Here is a 25491-nt window from a genome sequence, read left to right as displayed (position 1 = left end):
GAGACACAGAATTTGAAGCAGGCTCCAGGTTCTGAGCTGTCAGTACAGAGCCTGACACTGGGCTCAAACCCACAAGTGGTGAGATCATGACCTGAGCCGAAATTGACACTCAACTGACTGAGCCACCCAGGAGCCCCAGCAATCTATAGATTTAATGCAACCCCTATCAAAATACCAACAGCATTTTTCACAAAACTAGAATAAACAATCCTAAAATTTGTATGAAATCATAGAAGACTCAAAGAGCCAAAGCAACTTTGAAAAGGAAAACAAAGCTGGAGGCATCACAATTTCAGACTTCAAGTTATATTGCAAAGCTATAGTCATCAAAAGAATATGGTACTGGCACAAAAACAGCCACATAAATCACTGGAACAGAATATAAACCTCAGAAATAAACCCACAATTATATGGTCAATCTTTGACAAAGCAGGGAAGAATATCCAGTGAAAAGAGACAATCTTTTCAACAAATGGTGTTGAGAAAACTAGACAGCAACATGCAAAAGAATGAAACTGGACCACTTTCTTACATCACACACAAAAATAATCTCAAAATAGATAAAGGTCTAAATATGAGACCTGAAACCATAAAAATCCTCTAAGAGAGCATAGGCAGTACTATGTCAGACATCAGCCATAGCAACATCTTTCTAGATGTATCTCCTGAGGCAAGGGAAACAAAAGAAAAATAAACTATTGTGACTACACCAAAATAAAAAGCTTCTGCATATTGAAAGAAACAACCAACAAAACTAAAAGACAACCTACAGAATGGGAGAAGATATTTACAAAGGACATAGCAACAAAAGGTTAGTATCCAAAATATATAAAGAACTTCTACAACTCAACACCAAAAAACACCCACAAATAATCCAATTAAAAATGGGCAGAAGACATGAACAGACATTTCTGCAAAGACATCCAGATGGCAAACACACATATGAAAAGATGTTTGACATCACTAATCATCAGGGAAATGGAAATCAAAACCACAATGAGCTATCACTCCTGTCAGAATGGCTAAAATCAACAACACAAGACACACACATGTTGAGGAGGATGTGGAGAAAAAGGAACCCTCTTGCATTGATGGTAGAAATGCAAACTGGTGCAGCCCCTGTGGAAAACAGTATGGAGGTTCCTCAAAAAGTTAAAAATAGAAGGGCTCCTGAGTGGCTCAGTCAGTTAAGTATCTGACTTCGGCTCAGATCATGATCTCGTGGTCCATGAGTTCAAGCCCCATGTCGGGCTCTGTGCTGACAGCTCAGAGCCTGGCGCCTGCTTCAGATTCTGTGTCTCCCTAGCTCTCTGCCCCTCCCCTGCTCAAGCTCTGGTGTCTCCCTCTCTCTCTCAAAAACAAACATTAAAAAAAAATTTTTTTAATTAAAAGTAGAATGATCCACTATGGATCCACTAATTGCACTACTGGGTATTTACCCAAAGAATACAAAAACACCAAGTTGAAGGGATACATACACCCCGATGTTTATTGCAGCATTATTTACAATAGCCAAACTATGGGAAGCAGTCCAAAGGTCCGTCATTTGATGAATGAATAATGATGCAGTATATGTATGTGTACACGTACACACACACACACACACACACACACACACACACACACACAGTGGAGTATTATTCGGCCATAAAAAAGAATATAATTTTGCCATTTGCAACAACATGGATGGATCTAGAGAGTAAAATGCTATGTGAAGCAAGCCAGTCAAAGAAAGACAAATAACAAATGATTTCACTCATATATAAAATTTAAGAAACAAAACAAATGAACAAAGGAAGAAAAAAAGGGGGAAGAGACACAAACCAAAAATCGACTCTCAACTGTAGAGAACAAACAGACGATTACTGGAGGGGATGTGTGGAGATGGGTGAAATAGGTGAAAAGGATTAAGAGTACACTTACCTTGATGAGCACTGAGTAATGTATGGAATTGCTAAATCATTATCTTGTACACCTGATACTAATATAACAGTATGTTAACCATACTGAATTAAACATTTTTAAATAAATTTTTAAAAAGAAACTATGAATATAATTTTAATATAAAAATCTGCAGGCAAAAAAATTAAAAATAAAAAAACAGATAATTTCAACTTATAACTAGAAATGCAAAAATACTAAATAAAATCCTAGCAAACTGATGTAAAGTATTTGCTTAAAGAATAGCACAGTATATTTAAGTTTATCACAGAAATACAACATGGTTTAATATTTTAAAATGCAGGGGTGCCTAGGTGGCTCAGTCAGTTAAGAATCTGACTTCAGCTCAGGTCATGATCTCATGGTTCCTGAGTTCAAGCCCCGCATCAGGCTCTGTGCTGACAGTGAGGAGCCCTCTTGGGATTCTCTCTCCTCTCTCTGCATCTCCCCAACTCATGCTGGCATTCTCCCTCTCTCTCTCTCTCTCGAAATAAAATAAAACTTAAAAAGATATTTTAAAATGTATTAATGATACCAACAGGCAAAAGGTCTAAGATCACCTCATTATAAGCTAAAAAATCATTTAATAAGGTATAGTCTTCTTAAAAAATAGCAAAATAAATAGAAGATCTTTATTTTTTAATATTGATTTTAATACTGACTGTAAACCTAGAGTCAATATTTTTGAAAAATGAGAATAAAACAAGTATGCCAACTATCACCATTATTTTATAATATTGTTCCAGAAACACTGGCAAATGCAATAAAAAGTTAGAATTGATAAATGATAATCAGATCCTTAGAATTAGGTGTTGGCTAGATATAAGAGAAATGTACTAAAATCAACAGCTTCCCTATACATCAGGAATGACAAGTTGTATTTATTAACAGAATATCCAGTTAACCAGAGCAACAAAAGAATCAAATGCCTAGAAAAATCTAATAGTTAAGTGCATGCATAAATGCAGATACATATAATAGATGAAAAACTTTACTAAGATGTGTAACAGAAGGCTCAAATAAATGGAAAAACATACTGTTTCTCAATGAAAAATCAAATTCCACTATAATCCACACCCTTACCCAATTTTAATCACAACCCTAGTAAGATATTTCTTAACTTATCAGACTTCACGTGAAGGAAGAAGCTGATGAAAAGAGTGAATTCTCTCCCTCCCCCCCCCCCCACCCCCAACACTGCTCACTGTCACTACCTCAGCTCAGACTCACCTCTCCAGGTTATTGGACACACCTCTTCACTGAGGTCCTGGCCCATGTGCAGGAAGAACTTTCCAATGTAACATTTGAACCCTGTGGCATACTATGCCTCTGTCTGCCTCTGCCACCTTCTCCAGCCTCTTATCATTGTCCCTTTAATACCAGTCTTACCGACACTAATCGAAGCTCCTAGAACTGAATAGACAAGCAGTCTTGGCCGTACCACCCACCATCTCTTTCTGAAAAGCCCATCCCCCTATTCTTCAAAATTCAGTAGAAGTGCTCCTTCCCCTAAAAAGTCTTTCATGACTTCCTCTAGTCTCACTTACAGTCCCTACTCTAGATTTTCACACAATCTTGTGCACTGGCCTATGAAGGCATGTGTCACATGGCTCTGTAATCAGTTTACTCCACTAGAACAGAAGGAGCAGATAACCAACTGGGGGGTGAGGAAGTAAAGGAGCAGGGCAAGAGTAGGAGAAAACCTAACAGGATGTCACTGAAGAACCAGGAAATGAAGGTATCTAAGTAAAACAGACTACTTGAACCTTGAAGGAATGAAGAAGACTGCCAAAATGTTACGGAGCTGAAGACTGCCATTTAGAAACACAGATGAAGCAGAAAGACCCTACCCACCTACAACTTCGAGCAAAGAACTAAGCCATAAAAAGCAAAGGACAAAGAACAGCCTTTGCCCTTTCCAGTTCCAAACCTTCTTCCTAGTCCTGGTTATTGAGAGAAAAGTTCCATTCCGTGTAAAAGAGATACAAGCAAACTGACGTTTGGGGAGTGGGACACACAGGCTGCCAGTTATGGAACGAGTAAGTCATGGGAACATGGGAAACAGCACAGGGAATACAGTCAGTGGCACTGCAGTAGCACTATATGGTGACAGATGGCAGCTAGACTTGTGGTGAGCGTAGTGTAATATGCAAACTAGTTGAATCCGTATGTTGTACACCCGAAACTAAAGTAACGTGGTATGTCAACTATTCCTCAAAAAAAAAAAAAAAAAAAAGAGTAAAAGAGATATAATAAGCAGAGAAAATAAAAGTAATATACTTGTGAGTGATGAATCGCTGAATTGCACTCCTGAAACCAATACTGCACAGTATGTTAATTAACTAAAATTTAAATTAAAAAAACAACAGAAAGTATTATGCTTGCCAACTCAGATTCCAGAGTCTGAGATATTAATGGCTTATAAGGTGGCATTAAGGAGCCATCTTACCAGACAAGAGCTTCAGGAGAAAGGGGGAAAAAAAAGAGTACTAAGAAGCCCATACAGTTCCCATGCCCCTCCCAATGCTCCTCTTAAATGGAGGAAGTCAAGGAATGAATTTCATCTACAGTCACTTGTCAGTACTTAATTCAAAAAGACAATATATAGAACTCTGGCAGAAAAACAGATCTAAAAAACACCAAGGCTATAGGAATTACTTTGGAAAGCCATGAACCCACAGAAGGTAACATGCTATGGATTATGGATGCCCAGTGGACAAGAGACTAACAATTCTGCCCGGGGAGCACGTAGGAAACCAGTTCTACCATCCTAGCAAAGGTGCAGCTTATGGAGACATGGCTTTAGACTTTCACTCCACACTTATAGTGAATTAGGGAGCAGAGGGAAGCAATTCCTGTTGTCATCTCATAGGACCCTTTTTCAAAAGAGAGGAAAAAATATACCATCTTTTCATGCATTCAAATACTTACTAACTTGCACCACAAATGAATGTCTGGAAGTTTTGAAAAACAATAAGAGGTGCCAATGAAGGGTTTTAAGCTAGTAAGTGATTTGACCAGACTTGTGTTATTTATTTATTTATTTATTTATTTATTTATTTATTTATTTATTTATTTATTTTTTGAAGTTCTTGGGTTGCAGTAATGGGGAATGAACAAAAGAAAAGCCATCTGAAAAGAAGGAGACCAGTTAGGAAACAGGTGAAGTCAATTAGGTGAACAACCACTACTAGGAAATAAAACAGCAAAAAACACAGCAAATACTTAAGGATGATGACCACCAACCAGTCTGGAAAAAAAGGAATAACAATATTTAGAAACAGCTATCACACTCTTAAACCCTAGATTCAATCTACTGCTGCATTCTCTCCATGGTTCCCTAACCGTCCTCTACCTAATGTTATTCCCAGCCTTTCCCCAAATAAATCCTTCTTCCCCACTATCCTAACTATATCAACCAGCTGTCCAATTCAGTGGTCACTTGGCACATGTGGCTATTCAATTAAAATAAAATACATTTCCAAATTTAGTTCCTCAGTAGCAACAGCCCCATTTTAAGTCTTCAACAGCAGCAGATGGCTAGTGGCTACTGAGTGCTCAGCACACATATACAGCATTTCCATCAATACAGAAAGATCTACTGGATGGTGCTGGGCTACAGATATACCTAAATCTGCCACTTCGCTAGGTAAGCCTATTTAAAAACAACATATTTATCTGAGGGGCACCTGTGAAGGCAGACTAGGCTCACTGTCTCATGCCCACACCTTGTATATTAATAAGCTTCACAGTATAGTGAAGAATCATGGTGTACAAACCACAAGACAGGCCCTGTGTTTTGGCTCATTAATCCTCACTATACTCTGAAAAAAAACAGAAAAGCAGCAGGCATCACCCATGTTTTATAGGTGAGGACACCAAGGCACAGAAATTAACCTGCCTGAGGCTATAAAGTCAATAATGGAGTCACAAATAAAAGCTGAATTCCCTAACGCCCTGACCAGTGCTCCATTCATTAAAGTAGTCATGGCTGATTTAAGAACCCACGGATGGAAACTATTCAGTTTCACCTGACCCAAGTAACCATTTGCTTTATCAAATGGCTGGCTATCCCCCCAGGAGGGTCATATCTGTTAGGTCCATGTGTATATATATATGTAATGTGTGTGTGTGTGTGTGTGTGCGTGTGTGCATGCACACGCATGAGCACACACACTCACAAACCAGAAAAATAAAAATACATAAAAATACGTATCCCTTGAGTTTGCCCCAACTATCTCATCACATGTGATAGACATAAAGGATATTAGACACACTTACCAAAACTAACAGCACCAAAATATGGTACATTCCTGCATTATTTATTAATTTGTTTTTCAATTATGCTATAAAAAAATTACAACCCAGAAGTTTTGCATTTTGTAATTCTTATTTGCCTCTGTAACCACAGTAAGCCTGATTTTCGGGTGCTCTTTCTAAACCTATTGAAGCAACCGGGACATGAAGAGGCAATTCTATTTCCATTTCCACTACCTCATTAACTGAAAAGACTAAAATAATATATAGGGAGACATGAACCAAGTTATAGATTAAAGATATAAAATCCACATATGGCAATTGCTTGTGACACTGTTGACAATAGCGATTTTAAAATGCAGCCGCCAGCATTCACTAATGCATCTCTGTGCCCTGACATTGCAAAACAATTTACCCACAGCTTCATTTGAATGATGTGAAAAATCTAAGAAATAACTCAATAGCACTTGCCCAACATCAGAATTCTTCCATATTTTAACTAAATATGCAGGAAAATCATAAAAAAAATAGAATATTTAAAACAAATTCTGAAATACTGGGAAGCATACAAAACAGTTATTTCTGTGCTTCTAATTCTTTTCTTATTAATAAGTATGACTCAATCTACAGACTCTAAGTAAGTGAATTTGTCCAAAATTAACTTGGCAATTATTTCTGAATTAAAGGAGCAAATCACCCTCAAATATGTAAGTATCACAAAGGAAAAGAGCATGAGTGCTGATTTTAAATACAGAATGTAATGGTCATGTCTAACCTCAGTTGTGAAAGACAAGAAAGACAGCCACCAACTTCGGTATTCAAGTCCTTTGTTCCTCACAGCCTTCACTCAAGAACACAAGTCAACTAAAAACCAGGTTTTAAGTTGAACAACTTACATGGCGTTCCTGGAGGCTCCATAAGAAAGTAAGAGCTTGACTATATCCATGTGCCCATTCTTGGCAGCGTCATGAAGTGGTGAATCATTCTGATACCCAGTGGAGTTCACCAACGCCTTGTGCTGTAGCAACAATTCCACCACCTTCAGGTGCCCATGGTTGCAGGCTTCGTGCTAATTAAATAAGTGAAAAAAGTGATGAGGAAGAATAATGCATCATATCATAATAAAATTGCACTTTAGAAAAATAAATGTGAACTTCAGTCAGTAAATTGGTCTAACCTAAATATTCATACAGACCGTAAGTGTCGGCCCGGAGTAAAAGCCCTATTACTAATCTTAGTGATGACATACATGATGATCAAGATGTATGCAATTCATGGAAAAAGATGGTATTCATTTGAGCCTTCAGTCAACTGCTCATTTTTTAAGAAGAAAATGTAGCTATAAACCAACTCTAGCTCCTCAACTGTTCCACAGTAAAAAATTAAAAACAAGAAACATAGAAAGTATTTAACAACTAGATCATGCATAAAAGGTGAAATTCTCCAAGGCTGAATAGAATCTACTAAATCAGGTACCTAGCCATACCCTAAGTGGTGCACCCGCATGTATACATAACCACCCCACAAAGTGAGTATCCTGGAGAGAGTATTTACAAGACAAGACTATTTGCTGAAGCTACAGATTACTGTATGGCTGGTGTCGATGATAACACAAATAACATAGAGTAAAAAGAGCTTACTGACGTAACAGGGCATTCATTCAAGGCATTCAAAGATGCCTCGTGTGCAAATCTTTCCTTATGTCTAAAATGGCATATTAAAATGCCACTATACTATATTCTAATAAACCACTGACATACTGTGCTTTTTAAGAACATCTATTCAATTCATAATGGGCAATACCCCACCAAATATCTGTAGGTCTATTTCCAGGAGAAAATAACAGAAATTAGACATCAGGTGCTCGAATAAATCACTCACCAATCTTTTTTACAACTTGCCTTACTGGCTTTAAAAAAAAAAAAAAAAAAAAAATTGACCTTTCTTTGAAAAGGTTAACTAGCCTGCAGAGTCAAAAACAACAAAGTGACTCTGATCCAGACTAAACCCTCCCAGCTTAAAAATTTGGCAAGGAGAAGTCATTCTCTACAACTTTAAACCTTTTTTACACCTGGCTTAATAAGACTCTCTCAATTTTATGATAAATTTCCAGCTTACAGGGTAAGGGCTTCTACCTCCTCTGTTGACACTGCTATAGCTGTCTTCAAATTGCATGCAATTAGCTCACACAGCACTTGTTCCCATGTATTTGTGCTATTCGTTTTCCAGACTATACTCCACATTGCAGTTTTAGTAATAATAAGCAGATTTTTAAAAATGTTCACTGTAAGCAAAGATTTCTACTGCCTCTATATATTTGCGATTGGGTAGGGTATAAATGAGGCTACAATAGATCTTCAGTAAGAATCACTGCCTTATGATATAATCCTATACCCAGTCCCTCTGACCTCTTTGTTCCAAGAAATCTGGTTCCAATAATTTGGAATGTGGCAAAATGAGGCCTGATGTCGGCTCCAATAGTTACCTCCATGTTATTAGCTACATTCAGCAATGTGGTGTAACTGGATTCCTAAATCTAAAGGTAGTCAGTGAAAAGGCAGCCAATTTCTTCCCTGTCACAATTGAAAAGCTAGATGAAAAGTAATCATTTTCTCTTGCATAGTGAAATGTATGTTCTTCAGATTAAAAAGAGAGTGTATAGACAACTGCATACAGTGTAATAACTATAAGACATAAAACGAGAATAAAAAAACAAATAGAAAACTACCAATGGTGTCCATCCAGCATGGTCTTTAACATTTGGGTCACTTCCATTTTGTAAGAGGTATTCCACAGAAGGTAGGTCGCCCTAATAGAATGAAAAAATAAAAAGAAATTAAAAATCATCAATAAAAAAAGAAGATATTGAGATTTGAGTTCTGTTTTATTTTTTAAATTTTGTCTTCTTAAAGATAGAATCAAATTTAAATCTCTTCTCTAATGCCTACTGCTCATGAGTAATAAATAATAAGTCATGTATAGATGAACTGTTCTAAGGTACCAAGAAGTCATGAAGTCATATGGTCCATCCTTGAATATCAAGTTCAAAATCTCTGAGATTAGCAACCCTTATCAAAAGTCATTTCAAAATACCAAATAAAGGGCACTAACCAAAAATCAACGGATGATAATGAAGTATTTAAACTCATCACTTCATTTGTGAAAAACATCCTTTTTGAGCATGCATTAAAATGATTTCCAAGTACTGTTTAAAACAAAATCAAGGTCAAGAAGGCCACTCAGTTGAAACTTCCAAATTGTTTTTTTATTGACAGTTACTCCATTTATCCTTAATACATTAATTTAGTTTATATTCGCCTTATTTCCTAAAAGATATTTTTCTAGGTAAAAGCAAGGCTATTTTCTCCAAATATTACTGACAGAGTTTACTCTGAAAAAGGCTGAATAAATAAGTTACATATGGCGAATGGGGCACCTGGGTGGCTCAGTCGGTTAAGTGTCCAAGTCTTGGTTTCCGCTCAGGTCATGATCTCGCAAGCCCCGCATCAGGCTCTGCGCTGACAGGGAGGAGCCTGCTCAGGATTCTCTCTCTACCCCCCTCTCTCTGCCCCTCTCCTTTTTGTGCCCTCTCTCGAAATAAACTTTAAAAATTTTTTTTAAAAAAATTACATATAGCAAAAGTTACCTATGACACATAGGTGTTCAACTGGTTTTGTGAAGAGCTTCTTTAGGGAGAAGGAAATCTCTCCTCTCTCACCCCCATCCTCAATATTCTAAAATGAGTTTTTCCCCTATTGGTTTGATTATATGTAGAAGTCACTAAGTCTCCTAAAAACAGTAACATTTGCTTTTATTTGATTGTTTTGGGCTGCTGCCTCTCAAGCACAACAAATCTTAAGATGGTAGCTTACTTAGTTTTCTAAAAATTAAAAATAAAAATAAATCCATTTGCTTGGGCACCTTGGTGGCTCAGTTAAGCATTATGACTTGATCCAGCCGGGCTCAGGTCATGATCCCAGGGTTGTGGGATAGAGTCCCATGTTGAGTTCTGCACCAACAGCACAGAGCCTGCCTGGGATTTTTTCTCACCTTCTCTCTCTCTGCTCCTCCCACCACACATGCTCTCTCTCTCTCTCAAAATAAACTAAGAAAAAATTCATTTGCAACATACTTTTTTAAGTTCCTAAATTACCAAAATGACCCTAAATATTTAATGGATCTAAAAAATAAACATTATATATGTTTCAAATCAATTATCCCAGTTCCAATAAAAACATATTTTCCCACAGTTTCTTAGGGGTGCAAATTCTATATTAGTAGTACAAATTACCATTTATTTAGCAACCTTTGCTCTATATTTAAGTCCATTCCCAATGAAACTAGGAATATCTGTCAAGATACTTGAATTTTTTTAAACAATCCCATGATTATTGGGGCAGATGAACTGCCAGAACCACACACACTTCCAACCTTCAACATGAAAGTATCCACACACAAAACTACACAAAAAGCCTTCTGAAAGATTTCCCCATTCTAATTCTGCATAGGAATCACAAAAACATATTAACCTAACAAAGCCCATAAATATAAATACAACTGTGGAATGAAAAGTCACATGAGAACACTCACATAGAAACAGAGACATTTAGAAACTAAAAGCAGATTCTCTTGGAAAGATGCTACACAGTGGTATTTTTCTTTCTTGTAACCTTGTCAAACTATCAAAGGGTCTTCTATTACAAAGCACCCCTAGACTTCCCCAGAACATATAGCCCATTTGCAAACTGCTTGTTTTTCATACTCAATATGCTTTCTCTTCCCTAGTACTTAAAGTTTGTCACATTTTCATTGTTCTACTTTATGTAAATTTAATGTCATGCACATAAATAAAATTATGAAAATTAAATAGAGTTCACAGTAACGGAGTAAGCTTGAACCAATATGGAGTTTCTGGGAAATAAATGAACTTTTGCTTCTAATTTCTTTAAATTACTTTCTTCACTAAAAGAATACTTTCTGAGTAATAAGCACTCACTTTCAGACTCTCCACAACTTAAAAGAGTAACTGAGAGTTTCTTAAACCACAGCAAGAAAAAAAAAAAAAAATCATCCAAGTAAAGTATTTACCAAGGCTTACAAGAAATTTTAAATGGATTTGGTATTTTCAAGTAATACCTTAAAGGCTGAAAACAAACGGAACGTGTGTGCCACAATGAATTTTCTAATTGCTAACCTTTCATTCAAAAACAGATTCTTCACACATCCGTTCATATTACAGCAATATAAATTAACTTTCCAACACACACTTTTTTTTTCCTTATTATAAAGGTTAGCTCTTCTAAAATACAATTAAGAATAAATATCTTGATAAAAAAGGTATAGGGCATTACAATGACGATGACTTATCCCAAATGGTTAAGCTTTTCCACATATATGAACTAATCAGTTACCTAGAACTTTTCCTTTGGCAAGTAGATATTGTTTAAATTTTTTTTTTTTTTTTGTCATCCAGAATGAAGCTCTAAAATATATTAAACATTTCCCTAGCTTTTCAAGAGTTTACTGAATAAAATAACTTCACAGAAGCTTCTGACAACCTAGTCTGTGTAATGTTAAGCTACTGGTATTAAGGAGGTTCAGTATTATAAAGGTGGTGGTTGACAGAGGGAAAAATGGATACTGCCTCCAAGAGATGTTCTAGAAATTACAATCTTGAAAATATCATAGATGCCAGTTTGCTTGGGAGTCCTCTGCAACTTTCTCAGGAAGCTGGTATGAAGGACGAGCAGTAAACGGGGTTCACACAATGTGACTGCCTTAAAATACGATGAATGACAAAGTCAGACCCTGAAGGAGACTCTTCACAAGGGATGTTTTTTCCACCTAGGAGATCCTCATCATCTTTGCTATGTTAAGTGTATCATGCCTTATAAGTTGCCTGAAAAATATGATTCGTTCTGTCTGCATCAAAAATATATCATGACATGCCAACGTCAAGCCTTCTATATCATAATACATTCAATGCTGTGGCATGAATTATGAGCAATCATTACCATTTGAAGAATCTGTGCTAGAAATCTGAGGCTAATTCCAGCAACCACAAATCCTACATGATAAAATAACAAATCAAAATTTTCTTTATGTCTAGAGAAATATCAAATACTAAGTTTTCAAAAATTAAATCAGAAGAATAAATGAGTGTTTATCTTAGTTTCTACCTAGGCACAGTAACACTTTCTCATAAAATCTCTCATTTATAACAAAATGTTCTCAGTAGCATTTTAACCATAGGTGACATCCACATTCAAATAGAAACACGGGCAATAAAAAGAGTCAACTGAATCTCAAATTTGTTCTGGTTACATGAGAATACACACAATATCCCAGACATCATATTAATGAATATTCTGCTTGAAATTCTGCAGTGTAATAAAATGAAAGTATAAATAAGGAATTCAAGAAGAATCCTGTAGGGTCTGTAGGGTTTGTATTCATACGGGGCTGAATGTCCAAAAAGTAGAATGGCTCACCTGTAAATCCAGGATCCTGAGGGAAAAAAGGATTTGAGAACTGACAGTACAAACAGTATCTGCTGGTGACATAGTAGTGGTCTAACATTCAGCAGCCTGAATTTAGGCAGTCTGGATATTTACCAAGACCCTTCTATTGCCAGGAATGGAGGTTATCAGGGTAAATAAGGTAAGGGATGCTCTACATTAACCCAGAAGTCGACTTCTAGGAATTTATCCTAAAAATACACCTGGTCACATATGAAACAAAGATTCCTTGCCACAGCACTGTTTATAAAAGCAAAAGAAGGGAAACAAACAGACATCCATTAGTAAGGACTAGTCAAATAATAAAAATGTATAGAAGGCAACGCTACTATAAAAACATACAGAAAGCTGTGTACCAATATGGAATAGATTTGCTTATATTTACATAAAGAAATTCACAAAGGACACACAAGTAAGGTGGTTAAGCAAAAAGGGCTTGTCAGTAATAGTGCAGCTAGGGGCAGAAACAGGAGTGAGGTTTTCTACTATAAATACTTTTATTTGTATTTTTGAAACCTGCAGTTATTACTCATTTTGAAATTAAATTTTAAATGAAGAATATATTCTGGATAACCACAGAAAGCTAAATGAATATAAATGCAAACAAAGTAATGTCACCATAGAGGAGAAACTAACTCTAGGAATCCTGAGAAAGACTTATTAAGAAGGTAGGATGTAAACTGGATTTTTAAGGTTACATACAAAGAGCCAGGAAGGAAAAGGGAAGCATGTAGAGGAAAGAATATAAATCAGAGAAAAGAACATGTGCAAAGTATTGGTAGCATTAATGAACGTACTGAATAGTTCATAAGGCTAAATAAAGTTGAGTGTGACAGGAGAATGGGGTTCAGATCATGACTGAGTGGAAAATTTGCTCATTTATTCATCAAATTCATCTGCTATGTTCTAGGCAATGTTCTAGATCCTGAAGATCTAACAGTGAAGAAACAGAATTCTTGCTCTCATTCTAAAGAGAGAAGCAAGAAACTAAGAGAGCTATAATAATAATGTCAGGAAATAGAGGGACCCAGATGGCTCAGTTAAGTGTCCAATTCTTGATTTTGGCTCAAGTCATGATCCCAGATCAAGGGACTGAGCCCCACACAGAGTGGAGCCTATCTGGGATTCTGTCTCTCTCCCCCCACCCCTCTCCCTTACTTGCACTCAATAAATAAAATAAATCTTAAAAAAATAAAACATGTCAGGAAATAACTGAAAGAAAACAAAACAAGCAGGACTGCTTGGTTAGGTAAGCGAGAAAGTCTCTCTGAAGACGTGGCATTTGAGTAGAAGCCTGAAGGAGGAGGATCATACAGGGCTGTGTAGACCATAGGAAGGACTGTGGATTTTATTTTCAGTTGGCTAGGCTTGGCTGCCTGAAAGGTCATCAAATCTACATTCTGTTCAGCAGCAGTAACTTTTATTTCCCTGTTTCTTGTTCCATTTTTAGTATTTTAACTTCAGAGCCACCTCAAATCTTTTTCTAAAGTAGGTGGACACAAAAAATAAAATAGCAGAATCACAATATTTGGTTTTCTAGTACACATTTGCAGCCGCAAATGAGAAAATTAGAGCAGAAAATGAAATGAATACTACTTATAAAAAGACAAATATACTGACAAATCAACTGTTTTTTCGCACGTATTTGTTCTACGAAAATCAACCTGGGTGGGGGTTTACGTTCAACTCATAACATATTTTTAAAAGAGAGCACTCTTATTAAACAGTGATTTAAAAAAAAAAAACAATAGAAATCAATTACCTTGTCTTAAATGTACTGTATCAGAATCTGCCAACTAATGACAATAACAGTATTTGATAAGTGCAAAAGAATCAAATGGGTAACTTTAATGCTGGCAAGAAGACTCTTCCTAGGTAAACTAGTTATATGACAAAACTTGTATGAAGCAATCTTCACTGGAGAAAATTCACAAGACACATCTTATTTTTCCTGTCTTAAGATTCTTTGTCTTTTTTCCACTGCTGAGGCCAAGGGTAGGCAAACTATGGCCTGTAGACCAGATGCATGATTTTGTATGTCAACTTTTACTGGTTTATATATTGTCTATGGCTGCTTTTGAACTATGGGCAGACATGAATAGTTGTAGAGACTACATGGCCTGGGAAGCTAAAAATACTTGCCCCTTTAAGAAACAGTTTGTCAAACCATGGCCTAGGTCTTAGAGATCTTCATTAGTAAAGATATGGTTAAAAGAAAAATTCTCTACCCATGTAAATAGAATCCTGCCTGGTAGTCTGAAAATAATTCCCAGAAAGGAAAACGTAGAAACTAAAGCAGTCTACATTCTTATATATTAGTCAGAAATGAAAACATCATTATTATGCTAGCTACTTATGTCTATGAAGCATTTATAGCAATATAAAGTTAAGATTATAATAGCTTATTCACATATCTATTATTTACATAACAAATAGGACAAAAATATAGTCTGGTTTTTTAAATCAATGCTTTGCAAAAAAAATAAATAAATAAACTAAAATATAACAGGGACCAACTGAAAATTCAAGTTGTTCAAAAGATATGTGTGCAGAAACTGGCATGTAGTCATGTTGCAGTTTCCCTCCTCACTGGTATCAGATATAGAGTACTCTATATTCATCATTTATTGGAAGATAAAGCAAGGAAAAAAATAAAATTAAAGCCCTAACAGTTGGGGAAGCTCGTTTTTTTGCTTTTCCCTTTCTCCATACAAAAATACAGGAATGTCTGGACTCAATGTCTATTCCATATTCTTCCCAGATGTTTCCTGATGCTCATCAGCCTTATATGCGGGGGCCTCCAATGGGTTCCTTCCAGATCTTCCAAAGATCTCTATCTGTGCAAAACACCCAAGGATCTCCTGATGAACTTATTAAAAGATCATAAAAGCTATCCTAATTTAGTACTAAGCTCACCTGTATTTGATTCGTATAACACTTGCATGAAATCACAAAGTCTGTAAAGCTGTGGTGCTAACTGCTCCCCTCTATGTGCAGTTCTTGAGTCAGTTCCAAAGGTTAACCCTTGCACGTATACCTCATGCTTGACAAATGGGCTAGTTTCAAAAAAAACTAACACTGCCATAGCCCTAGGGTTGAGGCAGTAAATAAAGAGAGGTAACTTTAATGAACACACTATTAAAAGAAATGTCTGGCTGTGGGATACAGACACGTTCCTTCAGGGTCAACCACAGGAGCCATTTTTGATAATCAAATTTCCAGGTCATTGGAAAAATGTACAGACCACATCTTTCAACCTTGCAAATTCTGGCAGTGCCCACTACAAGTGTCAAACATACAGAAGTCTGTCATCTCCCACACTGTCCCTAGCTCTTTGGCTGGGTAACAATGTGTTGCCAGCAGTAACTTGGCCCCTGTCTATATTCCTAAAGCATGAGAAACTAGTGAAAACTGAACAAAATCATTATGGAATAGAGAAATGAAAGCCCTTGGCAAAAGAGAAGCTGAAATATTGAAATACTGGTTTTCTCTTATAAGATTATGTTCCTCAGGCCCAGGGGCCACTGCTCTGAGGTAGGGACACAGTCCCTACAAATTCTGCTTCTCTGGTTCAAAGGAGGTATCACATGAGTAGGTTAATTATCCTAGTAATCTCATGTCACTGTTCACAGGCCCCACAGAAATTGTTTCTTATAGTCGGTCTCATTCTAAAATTGTATCTCACAGCAAGCATCCTACCTTAATTGAAGCAATATGAAGCAAAGTCTCTCCTCTATGATTTCTTTTCACAGCTGTAAGGCTACCGGGAGACAGCTTCATTGCTGAAGGGCTGAACATCATCCGTCTGTAACTTGGACTATTCAGTGTAGAAGGTGGTGTACCTGGTGAAAGGCTCATGGATTCGTCTGATATATTACTGTTTTTCCTCCTTAATGTGTCACCAACTTTACGTTTGCTTGGAGGTGGTGAAAAGCAGCCAGGCAGTGGTTTGTTTTCTGAAAGCAGCATTTGCTGCCCACTCGTGCCAGGAATGCTGCTTCTGCATCTCTTAGAAATGGGACTGGACCGTCTGCTGCGACGTCCAGGTCGCCCATTATGACCCGATGGCAAGGACTGCTTAGATGTAAGATGATTCGCACAGGCATTGTTCTCGGGAGTCGCGTCTTCATTCCTGCTCTCTGTTTCTGGAGACTCTATTTGCTCAGCCAATGGTAAAGAGACTTCAGTTAAGCTTCTAGAACACTCCGATTCGGTTACAGAGTCACTTGCTAGTAAGTCTATGCCACCATTTGTCTGAGGACTAGCAATAACAGATGGCTGGCTACAGAAAGACACCAGCTTTTCCTTAAATTCCTCTTTGGAGTCAGGTTCACCATCTTCTTTTTCTGCCTCGAAATTCCATTCTTGGTTGATTTCAGCTAAAGTTTTCTTTTTTTGTTTTTTTCCAGACCTCGTGGAAGCCTTTTTAGCCCTCTCAGGAACACTTGTTGGAGGACTTGTAGAGACAAATTTGTACATTGAGGCCTGCTGAGCGTTCCCATCATCTATCACTTGAGGCTGGGTTTGCACTGAAACTTTAGTCACAACATATCTGACCTTCTTACTTCGAGGACTAAACCACATTTTTATTGAATTCTTCTTATTTTCTGCATCACTGAATACATTTTGCCTAGATGTGTCTTCTTTCAAATCTGATAGAAAAAAGGAAAAGAAATCTGTTACACGAACTTAATCTCCCCCATCTTGAGCTCCCAAAGGATTTTGTTCATAGTTCTCCTAAGGTGTATCACACTTCATTTGTGTACCTTTCCCTTGTCCTAGGCTATGAACTCCTTGAGAGGAGATATTCACTCATTCAACAAATATTTACAGAATCCTACAATTCCAGACAACATTCTAGGGACTGGAGATACAGCAGAGAACAAAATATGGAACTTCTATTCTACTGAGGATGGGCAGAACATACAAGTAAATTAGTAGAACATACAGCATGCTGGTGGCGATAAGAGCCATGGAGAAAAGATATGCCAGATAGATAGACAGACAGGCAGGCAGGCAGATATGGGATTTAATAAGCAGTAGTAAAAAAAAATTAACACTTGTTCATTGAGACTTCTGAAAACCAATCAATAACCAACAATTCATTACAACAATAATTCACTACATCAACAAACTAAAGGAAAACCATGTGATTTTGTGAACAGATACAGAAAAAAAATGACAAAATCTAACATTCATTTATGACTTTATAAAAAGACCAACTAACAAGGGATAAAAAGGAACTTCTTCAACCTGATGAAGGGCAAAAATACACACAGCTAATATCATGCTAAATGGTAAAATACCGCAACTACCATTTTGTTCCTATTATCAAGAACAAGGCAAAGATGTCTGTTCTCACCACTCCTAGTCAACATATACTGAAATTCCTAGATAGCACCCCAAGGAACAGATATAAAAGGCACACCAATATAAAACCATCTATTTATAATTAACCTGAATCACTACATAGAATATCTCAAGGAAAACTTTTTTTAAAAAATTAATGAAACTAACAGGTAACTTTAACTTAACAAAGCCTCAGAATACAAGGTCAATATACCAAATTCAACTTCAACTATGTTTCTATATGATATATAACAAAAAAATGCAGAATAAATTAAAAAACATTAGTACCATTTATAAAAGTACCAAAAAAAACCCATAAAATACTTAACATACATCTCACAAAATACATACAAGTTCTGAAAATTATAAAATATTTATGAAAGAAATCCATACAAATGGAAAGACATTCCATGCTCATGAATAGTAAGACTCAATATTGAGACATTGATTCTCTCCAATAGAACTACAGACTGTAATATAATCCAATAAAAATCTTAGTTTGTTTTTTTTTGTAAAAATAGACAAGCTGATTCTAAAATTTACATAAGAAAGCAAAGGAGCTATAATATGGAAAGGCACAAGACCTAGAATAGCCAAATCAATAATGAAGAAAAACAAAATTGGAGGACTCACACAACATGACTTCAATTTATTTCAAACAAAATGAATCTAGGGGATTGAAGATAGTCACAACTCTTTAGGTGTCATCTCATATAATCTTAAACTATGTAAACAAGAAACTAATGTGAATGAATGAACTTTAAGTACATACTGAAATATACGCTTGAGCAAAAGAAGCCAGATACAAAACAATACATAAAACCAGCTGAAACTAATATGATGTGTTAAGTCAAAATACTGACTATCCGATAACTATGGGGAAAGGAGTTAGTGACTAAAAAGGGGCAACAAGAGGCTTCTAGAATAGTGTTTATTCTTCTAGGATACTTGTATTGTTTATTGGTGAGTTCAGTTTATGAAAATTCATTAAGCTATACAGTTACAATATACGTACTGTAAGAATTTCTTCAACTTTTTACTAATAATCAGAAATTAGGGGCATCTGGGTGGCTCAGTCGGTTAAACACCCAAACCCTTTATTTCAGCTCAGGTCATGACTTCACGGTAAATGAGTTTGAGCCCTGCATGAGTTGAGCCCTGCAAGCCCTGCTTGGGATTCTCTCTCTCCTCTCTCTGCCCCTCCCAGCTTGCACTCTCTTTCTCTCTCTCAAAATAAATAAACTTAAAAATAAATAAAGATAATTTTAAAAAGTAAAAATAAATAATCAGAAATTAAAACACAAAGAATCAGTAGACTTTAAAAAAGAAAAGAATCACTGTCCCCAAGTAGATAAGGTGCCACAATTTGTGGGTGAGTACTCTCGTACAAACACTTTGCTGCGTTAGCTAAGGTCATCAAGGAAGGCCTCTCTGTAAAACTCACTTTTGAGTTGAGACCTCATGACAAACTACAAAAGGGAAGCAGTCACATAAATATCTAGGAAAGTGGTTCCCAAGTAGAAGGTAGAACAAGTGCCAAGGTCTTAAGGTAGAAATGAGTTTAGCATATTCAATGGATAAAAAGCAACGTGGCTAGAGCTTAGCATATAAAGAGCTCAGCATATAAAGCATGTAAAGAGCTCAGCCACAAGTATTACTTCTGGTATTCCTCATTCCATCAATCTCTGAAGTGGGAGGGCTTGAGACTTCTTCACCTGCAATCACCTCCTTGGTAATCTTATATATATACATACACACACATATACATACATATATATGTGAGAGATATATATATGTGAACAGATATATCTGTTTATATATATATATATATATATGTGAACAGATATACATATATATCTGTTTATATACATATATATATATATCTGTGAACATATATGTTCACAGATATATATATATATCTGCTTATATACAGGGACAACTTCAAATGTGTATGTGCCACCCAGACCTCTCCCCTCAACTTCAGACTAACATTCAACTGCCTACTCAACAACTCTTAACATGCACGTCTACTCCTAATAAGTATCTCACACTGAACATGACCAAAACTGAGTTCCTGATCCACATCTTCCCAAACCTGCTCCTCTTATAGCTGTCCCCATTTCAGTAAATGGCATATCATCAATCCAGTAGCCTAGGGCAAAAACCTTAGAATCAAACTTGCCTCTCCTATCTCTTTCATGCCTTATATGCAAAATGCAAGTTCTATAGCTCCAACTGCAAAATACATCCAAAATCTGACTACTTCTTACTGCCTCCATTCCTGCCAGCATGGTATAGGACACCATCATCGTGCACTAGATTAGTAATAATAACCTCCTAAATCATCTCCCTGATTCTGTACTTGCTTCCTCCCCCATAAGTCTATTCTCAACAGAGCAGTCAGCGATCCCTTTATAACTCGTCAAATTATGTCACTAAAACCCTCCAGACTTCCACTCTGGCTCTGAAAAAGAGCCAAAATCTTAGTAGCCACCTAACAGGCCAAAAACAACCTGATCTTCCACTACCTTCCTGATCTCCTGTTCTGTCCTTACTTGCCATTCCAGCCACTGGACCTCCTCGCTGCTCTTCAAACCAATAAAATGTTTTATGTAAGTCAGATGGCATGAGTGCATCTGTGTTTTACAAAATCAGTCTTAAGTGGAGCGAGAGAAAAGAGATTGGAAGAAGGCAATCGTTAAGAGGCCAGAATAGGAGTGTAAGTAGAAGGTAACAAGACTGGAGAGGTGGTAGGAGGGGAAAAAAAAGAAGTCTCTGAAAAGTATTTAGGAGATAAAATTTATAGAATTTGGTGATGAAGTGAATACAAGAAGGCGGCGGTGACAAGGATGAGCCACGTGCTTCTGGCTTACACCACTGAAGGCAACTAGAGAAAAAACGCTGATGGGGGGAAGGGGAGGAACACGAGCTGCCAGGGGTTCTGAGTGTCCTGCATGCATCTGCAAGGTGTGCCAAGAAGGCAAGGCCCTGGCTGCTCTGTACCCAGACACTTCTCAGGACTGTGTTTGCAGCGTGCATATCTGAGGGACTGGGCAGTGTCTCCCAGCAGGAAAAAAAAAAAAGCAAGCCCATTTGGGCTTACCACAAAAAGTCAATTCCCTAAGCTTAGAGTTCATGTCCTGTATCGCAACCCACTCTGTGTATGCAGGAATCCACAATGGACCTTTTGCCAATTACAATCAAAGTTGCAAAACTGCCAAATAAAACATCAGCAAATCAAATCCAGGAATTTCAAAGGCAATATGGTAAAATACTTGCAAATTTTAAATGTATACACCCTTTCACAAAGCAATTTGGCCTCTAGTCATCTATCTTACCAAATATAGAAAATATCCATGCATGTACCTGCAAACATAAATGTGTAAGAATGTTAACTGCAGCAATATTCCTAATAGCATAAATCAGGGGGGAGAATCAGTGTTCATCAATCAGCAATGAATTAACTATGGATCATTTACACTACAAGATCTTATGTGGCCACTTCAAGACACTTGTTAAGTGTAGCACAATCTCATTTATGTTCTAAAAATTCTATTGCATTTATGTCCAAATATCTTCATAAATTCATGGAACTAGAAAACTAAACAATGAAAACAGCACCTCTGTAAAAGAAAGCAATTTCTACTTTTCAGTTGAGGGAAAATGGTAGAGGAGGACTTTCACACTTTACACTTTTATATGGCTTAATCTGTTGTAAAAAGAATGCTCTCTTATATTTCTTATATAAATTAAACAGAAAACAAAACTTGTTTAAGGTCATACAACTAGTTGCTGAAAGGGCTAGCATTTGAGCTCATACCTATTTTCACAAAACATTAAAACTTTTCACCAAGTATCACTACATGTGATATTGTAATTTATAGTAATAAAATATATTAGGTCTTCATCTACAGTTCCTGGTACAAAGGTCCAAAAACCTTTGTAATTTCCCAAGAGAACCTATAGGGGCATCTTTTGTTATAAATATTTAGTTATGTTTCCAGTTTCTAAAATAGTATGAGTGATAAAGAGGAAATGGGTGTCTTCTCTTCTTCATAACTGCTTCTTTCAACCACACCTAAGCTTACATTAATGAGGTGACTTCTTGGAGTCCCTCTAAGGATAAAGGCTGGTTGCCTGGGGAACCAATCAAGATGAGAAAGTTAAAGCTTTCAGTCCCACCCCCAACCTTCAAGAGGAGAGAGGAGCTGCAAGTTGAACTAATCACTGGAAGCCAATGATTTAATCAATTATGCCCAAAAGGAAGGGTTTAGGAAGCTTCCAAGTTGATGAATATATGGAGGTCTTGGGAGAGCAGCACACCCAGAGAGGGCAATAAAGCTTCACACCCCTTCCCACACTCCTTGCCCTATGAATCTCCTCTCTTTGGCTGTTCCTGAGTTACAACCACTGAATAGGGAACAGTAATCTAGTAAGTAAAACATTTTCCTGAGTTCTCTGAGTCACTCTAGCAAATTAATCAAACTCAAGGAGGTCCTGGGAACCTCCAAGATAAAGCCAGGTAGCATCTGAAGGGCGGTGGGGGGCAGACTTGTGGGACTGAGCTCTTAACCTGTGTTGGCTCTTAATGCTATCTCCAGACAGGCAGTGTCAGAACAGAGTGAAACTGTAGGACACCCAGCCAGTGTCACAGAACAACTTAATGTGTGGAAAACCCACACATCTGGTGAAGTAGAGGAGTAGTGAAGTAGAGGAGGCACACAGGAAAAGTGAGCTTTTCTTTCCTCTCTATATATTATCATCTCTATATGTATTGTATTTTTTTAGACCTACCAATCTTGCCCATTAACAGATGAGTAAGAAATAGTCAGTGAATGAGTTGTATAGTGATCTACTTTCGGATTCTGTCAGTGATCCTCCTTCAAGTTGTCTTATTTAGTTTTTGCCTTTCAGCCCATTTGTTTTTCTTTAAAAAATATTCCCAGGGCACCTGGGTGGCTCAGTTGGTTAAGCCTCCAACTCTTGGTTTCAGCTCAGGTCATGACCTCACAGGTTTGCAACATCAAGCCCCACATTGGGCTCTAAGCTGACAGCGAGAAGCCTGCTTGGGATTCTCTCTCCCTCTCTCTCTGCCCCTCCCCAATTTGTGTTCCCCTTTTCTCTCAAAAATAAATAAATGTTTAAAATATATATATATATTCCCTCAAAATTCTTTCCTCCCACCCCACACAGGGGTGGTAAAACCAACCCAGGTCAGCCCAGCACAGTGGTGAACACAATCAGTGGTGCTCAAAAAATACTGGCAAATAAATTATTTGATATCTGCTCTTAAATCTTGAGAAGCATTTATATAAGAGAGGTTACATTTTAAAGGCTAGAAGAAAACTTGAGAGTCACTCAATTCTCTCACTTGAAGAATTAAAGTTAAAAAGAGAGGAGAGGCAGGGAGGTCACCCAATCCAGCATTCCTCTCCACAGGAAATGGATTACCAAGATGCTGTTTCAGGTATAGGAAAGAACCCAGGAAAGGCAGGGAAACTGGAAAAACTACCACCACCACCTGACAAGGTTAACAATGCCTAACAAATAATTTCCTACTGCCTGAACTCATTCTCCAAATTGGCAGAATTAGTAATCTCCTTTGACCAACAAAGGTACTTAGAGTATGTTTTATTTGTCCTAAGAAAGAAAAGGAAGAAAAGCAAGAAAAGAAAGAGCAAGCTATCATATTAATGTTTTTTTCCTGAGAAGTCACTCCTCATTCAAGATGAAGAGAACTCTTTATTTATAAGACTTTTCTTCCATTACAGACTCTAAAGCAAAATTTTAACAAACTTAGTTCTAACACTATGCTACTTTAAAAAGAAAACCAGTGGTATCTTTTTTCCTAAGAACTGGTAACATCTGCTATGTAGGAAATAAATGTGTCTGATGCTACTAAGGTGTTATATAAAATTGCCAAGTGTGCTTATTCCTAAAAAGTTTGAATACTTAAGAGATACAACGTAATTTTAGTTTCATTTTTCTTATTTGTTTCTGGGAATAGATTTCTTCTCAACATTCTCATGCCTTAAAATATTAACAAGAGAAAAGGAAATTATGAAAGAAGTTATTTTTAAATTCCTTTTATTTTTATTCACACAGAACATTTTTTTTATTTTATCATTTAAAATTATTAATACACCAGAGGATGAGTAAACTAAAATCTCCAATCTCTTTAGTTCAAAACTGATTTTTCGATTCCTCTTTCACCTCCTATTTCGTGGGCATAAAGCTCCTATGTTTATAAAGAGATCCGTAAAGACAGCACTTTAAACAGGTAAGAAAAATGAAAAATAGATTTTAAAAAACAAATAATTCGTATTTAGCTCTGTAGAAAGTTCACAGACATGATCTCTAGCGAAGGAATTCAGTCAAACTCCATTCTATTCCAAAGAAGCCATCCCTTCCTCCTGGTGCAAATGGTAGCATTATACTGGCCAGAGAGTAAGACAACAAACCCAGCTGAAGCCAGGAGTGTGTAGCTGAGTAACATCAGACTCTCTGGCATCCTTCTTACATCCTAGCTGAACATCACTTGGTCCACAAAGTGTTACTAGATTAGGATCTTGGAAATAAAAACAATCAAGATGAGGTATCTTGGAAATAAAAACAATCAGAGTGAGGTATCCATTCACACAGAAGACTTAATGTCTAATTTCTAACAAGGTCTTTCCTCTGCAGTGATTGGTAGATTTCAAAAACAAGTCATTTCTGATATAATTTCACATCTAGAGGAAAGGTCAACACGAAATGTTACCAGTGTTACTTTTTAAGAATCTAGATTACAAAGACTTAACGGTTAATCCTCTGGTAGTCTGTAAAAACTTGTATTTGATTTTCCAAAATTTCTTTTAAAGATAGATGATGACATTTTCAATTAAAAACAAGTCAAATGCTAGGACCCTCGGGTGGCTCAGTCGGTTAAGTGTCCAACTCTTGGTTTCAGCTCAGGTCATGATCTCAAGGTTCATGAGTTCAAGCCCTGCGTGGGCTCTGTGCTGACAGTACGGAGTTTGCTTGGGTTTCTGTCTCCCTCCCTCTCTCTGCCCCTCCCCCACAGGCACACTGTCTCTCTGGGTGTCAAAATAAATACATTAAATTTTTTTTTTTTTTTTTTTAAAAACAAGTCAAGTGCTAAAGTCCTTAATGCTTATAAAATTTACAAAATGTAGAATTTCAGGGTGCCTGGCTAGCTTGGTCAGTGGAGTGTGCGACTATTGATCTTGAGATTGTCAGTTAGAGTCCCATGTTGGGTATAGAGATTACTTAAAAACAAAATCTTTACAAAACAAACAAAACACGGATGTCATACTCAGGTCTATGTATCCCTTAAATTACAAAGAAGTGAATGAAAAGAGCATATATTCATGTAATTTATACATACACAATAATCTCACTAATCATCCAGTAGCAATAAATACTC

At 36.9% G+C, this 25491-nt stretch overlaps 1 protein-coding gene across 3 annotated transcripts in view; it reads right to left on the bottom strand.

Annotated features, from left to right (window-relative positions):
- BARD1 (BRCA1 associated RING domain 1) overlaps positions 1-25491 on the bottom strand; it is an 82751-nt gene that overhangs the window by 35685 nt on the left and 21575 nt on the right. For all 3 annotated transcript variants that reach the window (XM_019446083.2, XM_019446084.2, XM_019446085.2), the window contains 3 exons: positions 16416-17368; positions 8927-9007; positions 7095-7267 (listed from right to left, as the gene is read on the bottom strand). In XM_019446083.2, the coding sequence (XP_019301628.2) occupies positions 7095-7267; positions 8927-9007; positions 16416-17368 (1207 nt within the window). The remainder of the gene's footprint in view (positions 1-7094; positions 7268-8926; positions 9008-16415; positions 17369-25491) is intronic.

The sequence above is a fragment of the Panthera pardus genome, unplaced genomic scaffold (assembly GCF_024362965.1).
Source record: "Panthera pardus isolate Hobbes unplaced genomic scaffold, ASM2436296v1 HiC_scaffold_10, whole genome shotgun sequence".
Lineage (NCBI taxonomy): Eukaryota > Metazoa > Chordata > Mammalia > Carnivora > Felidae > Panthera > Panthera pardus.
This window is presented reverse-complemented; position numbering and strand designations above follow the sequence as displayed.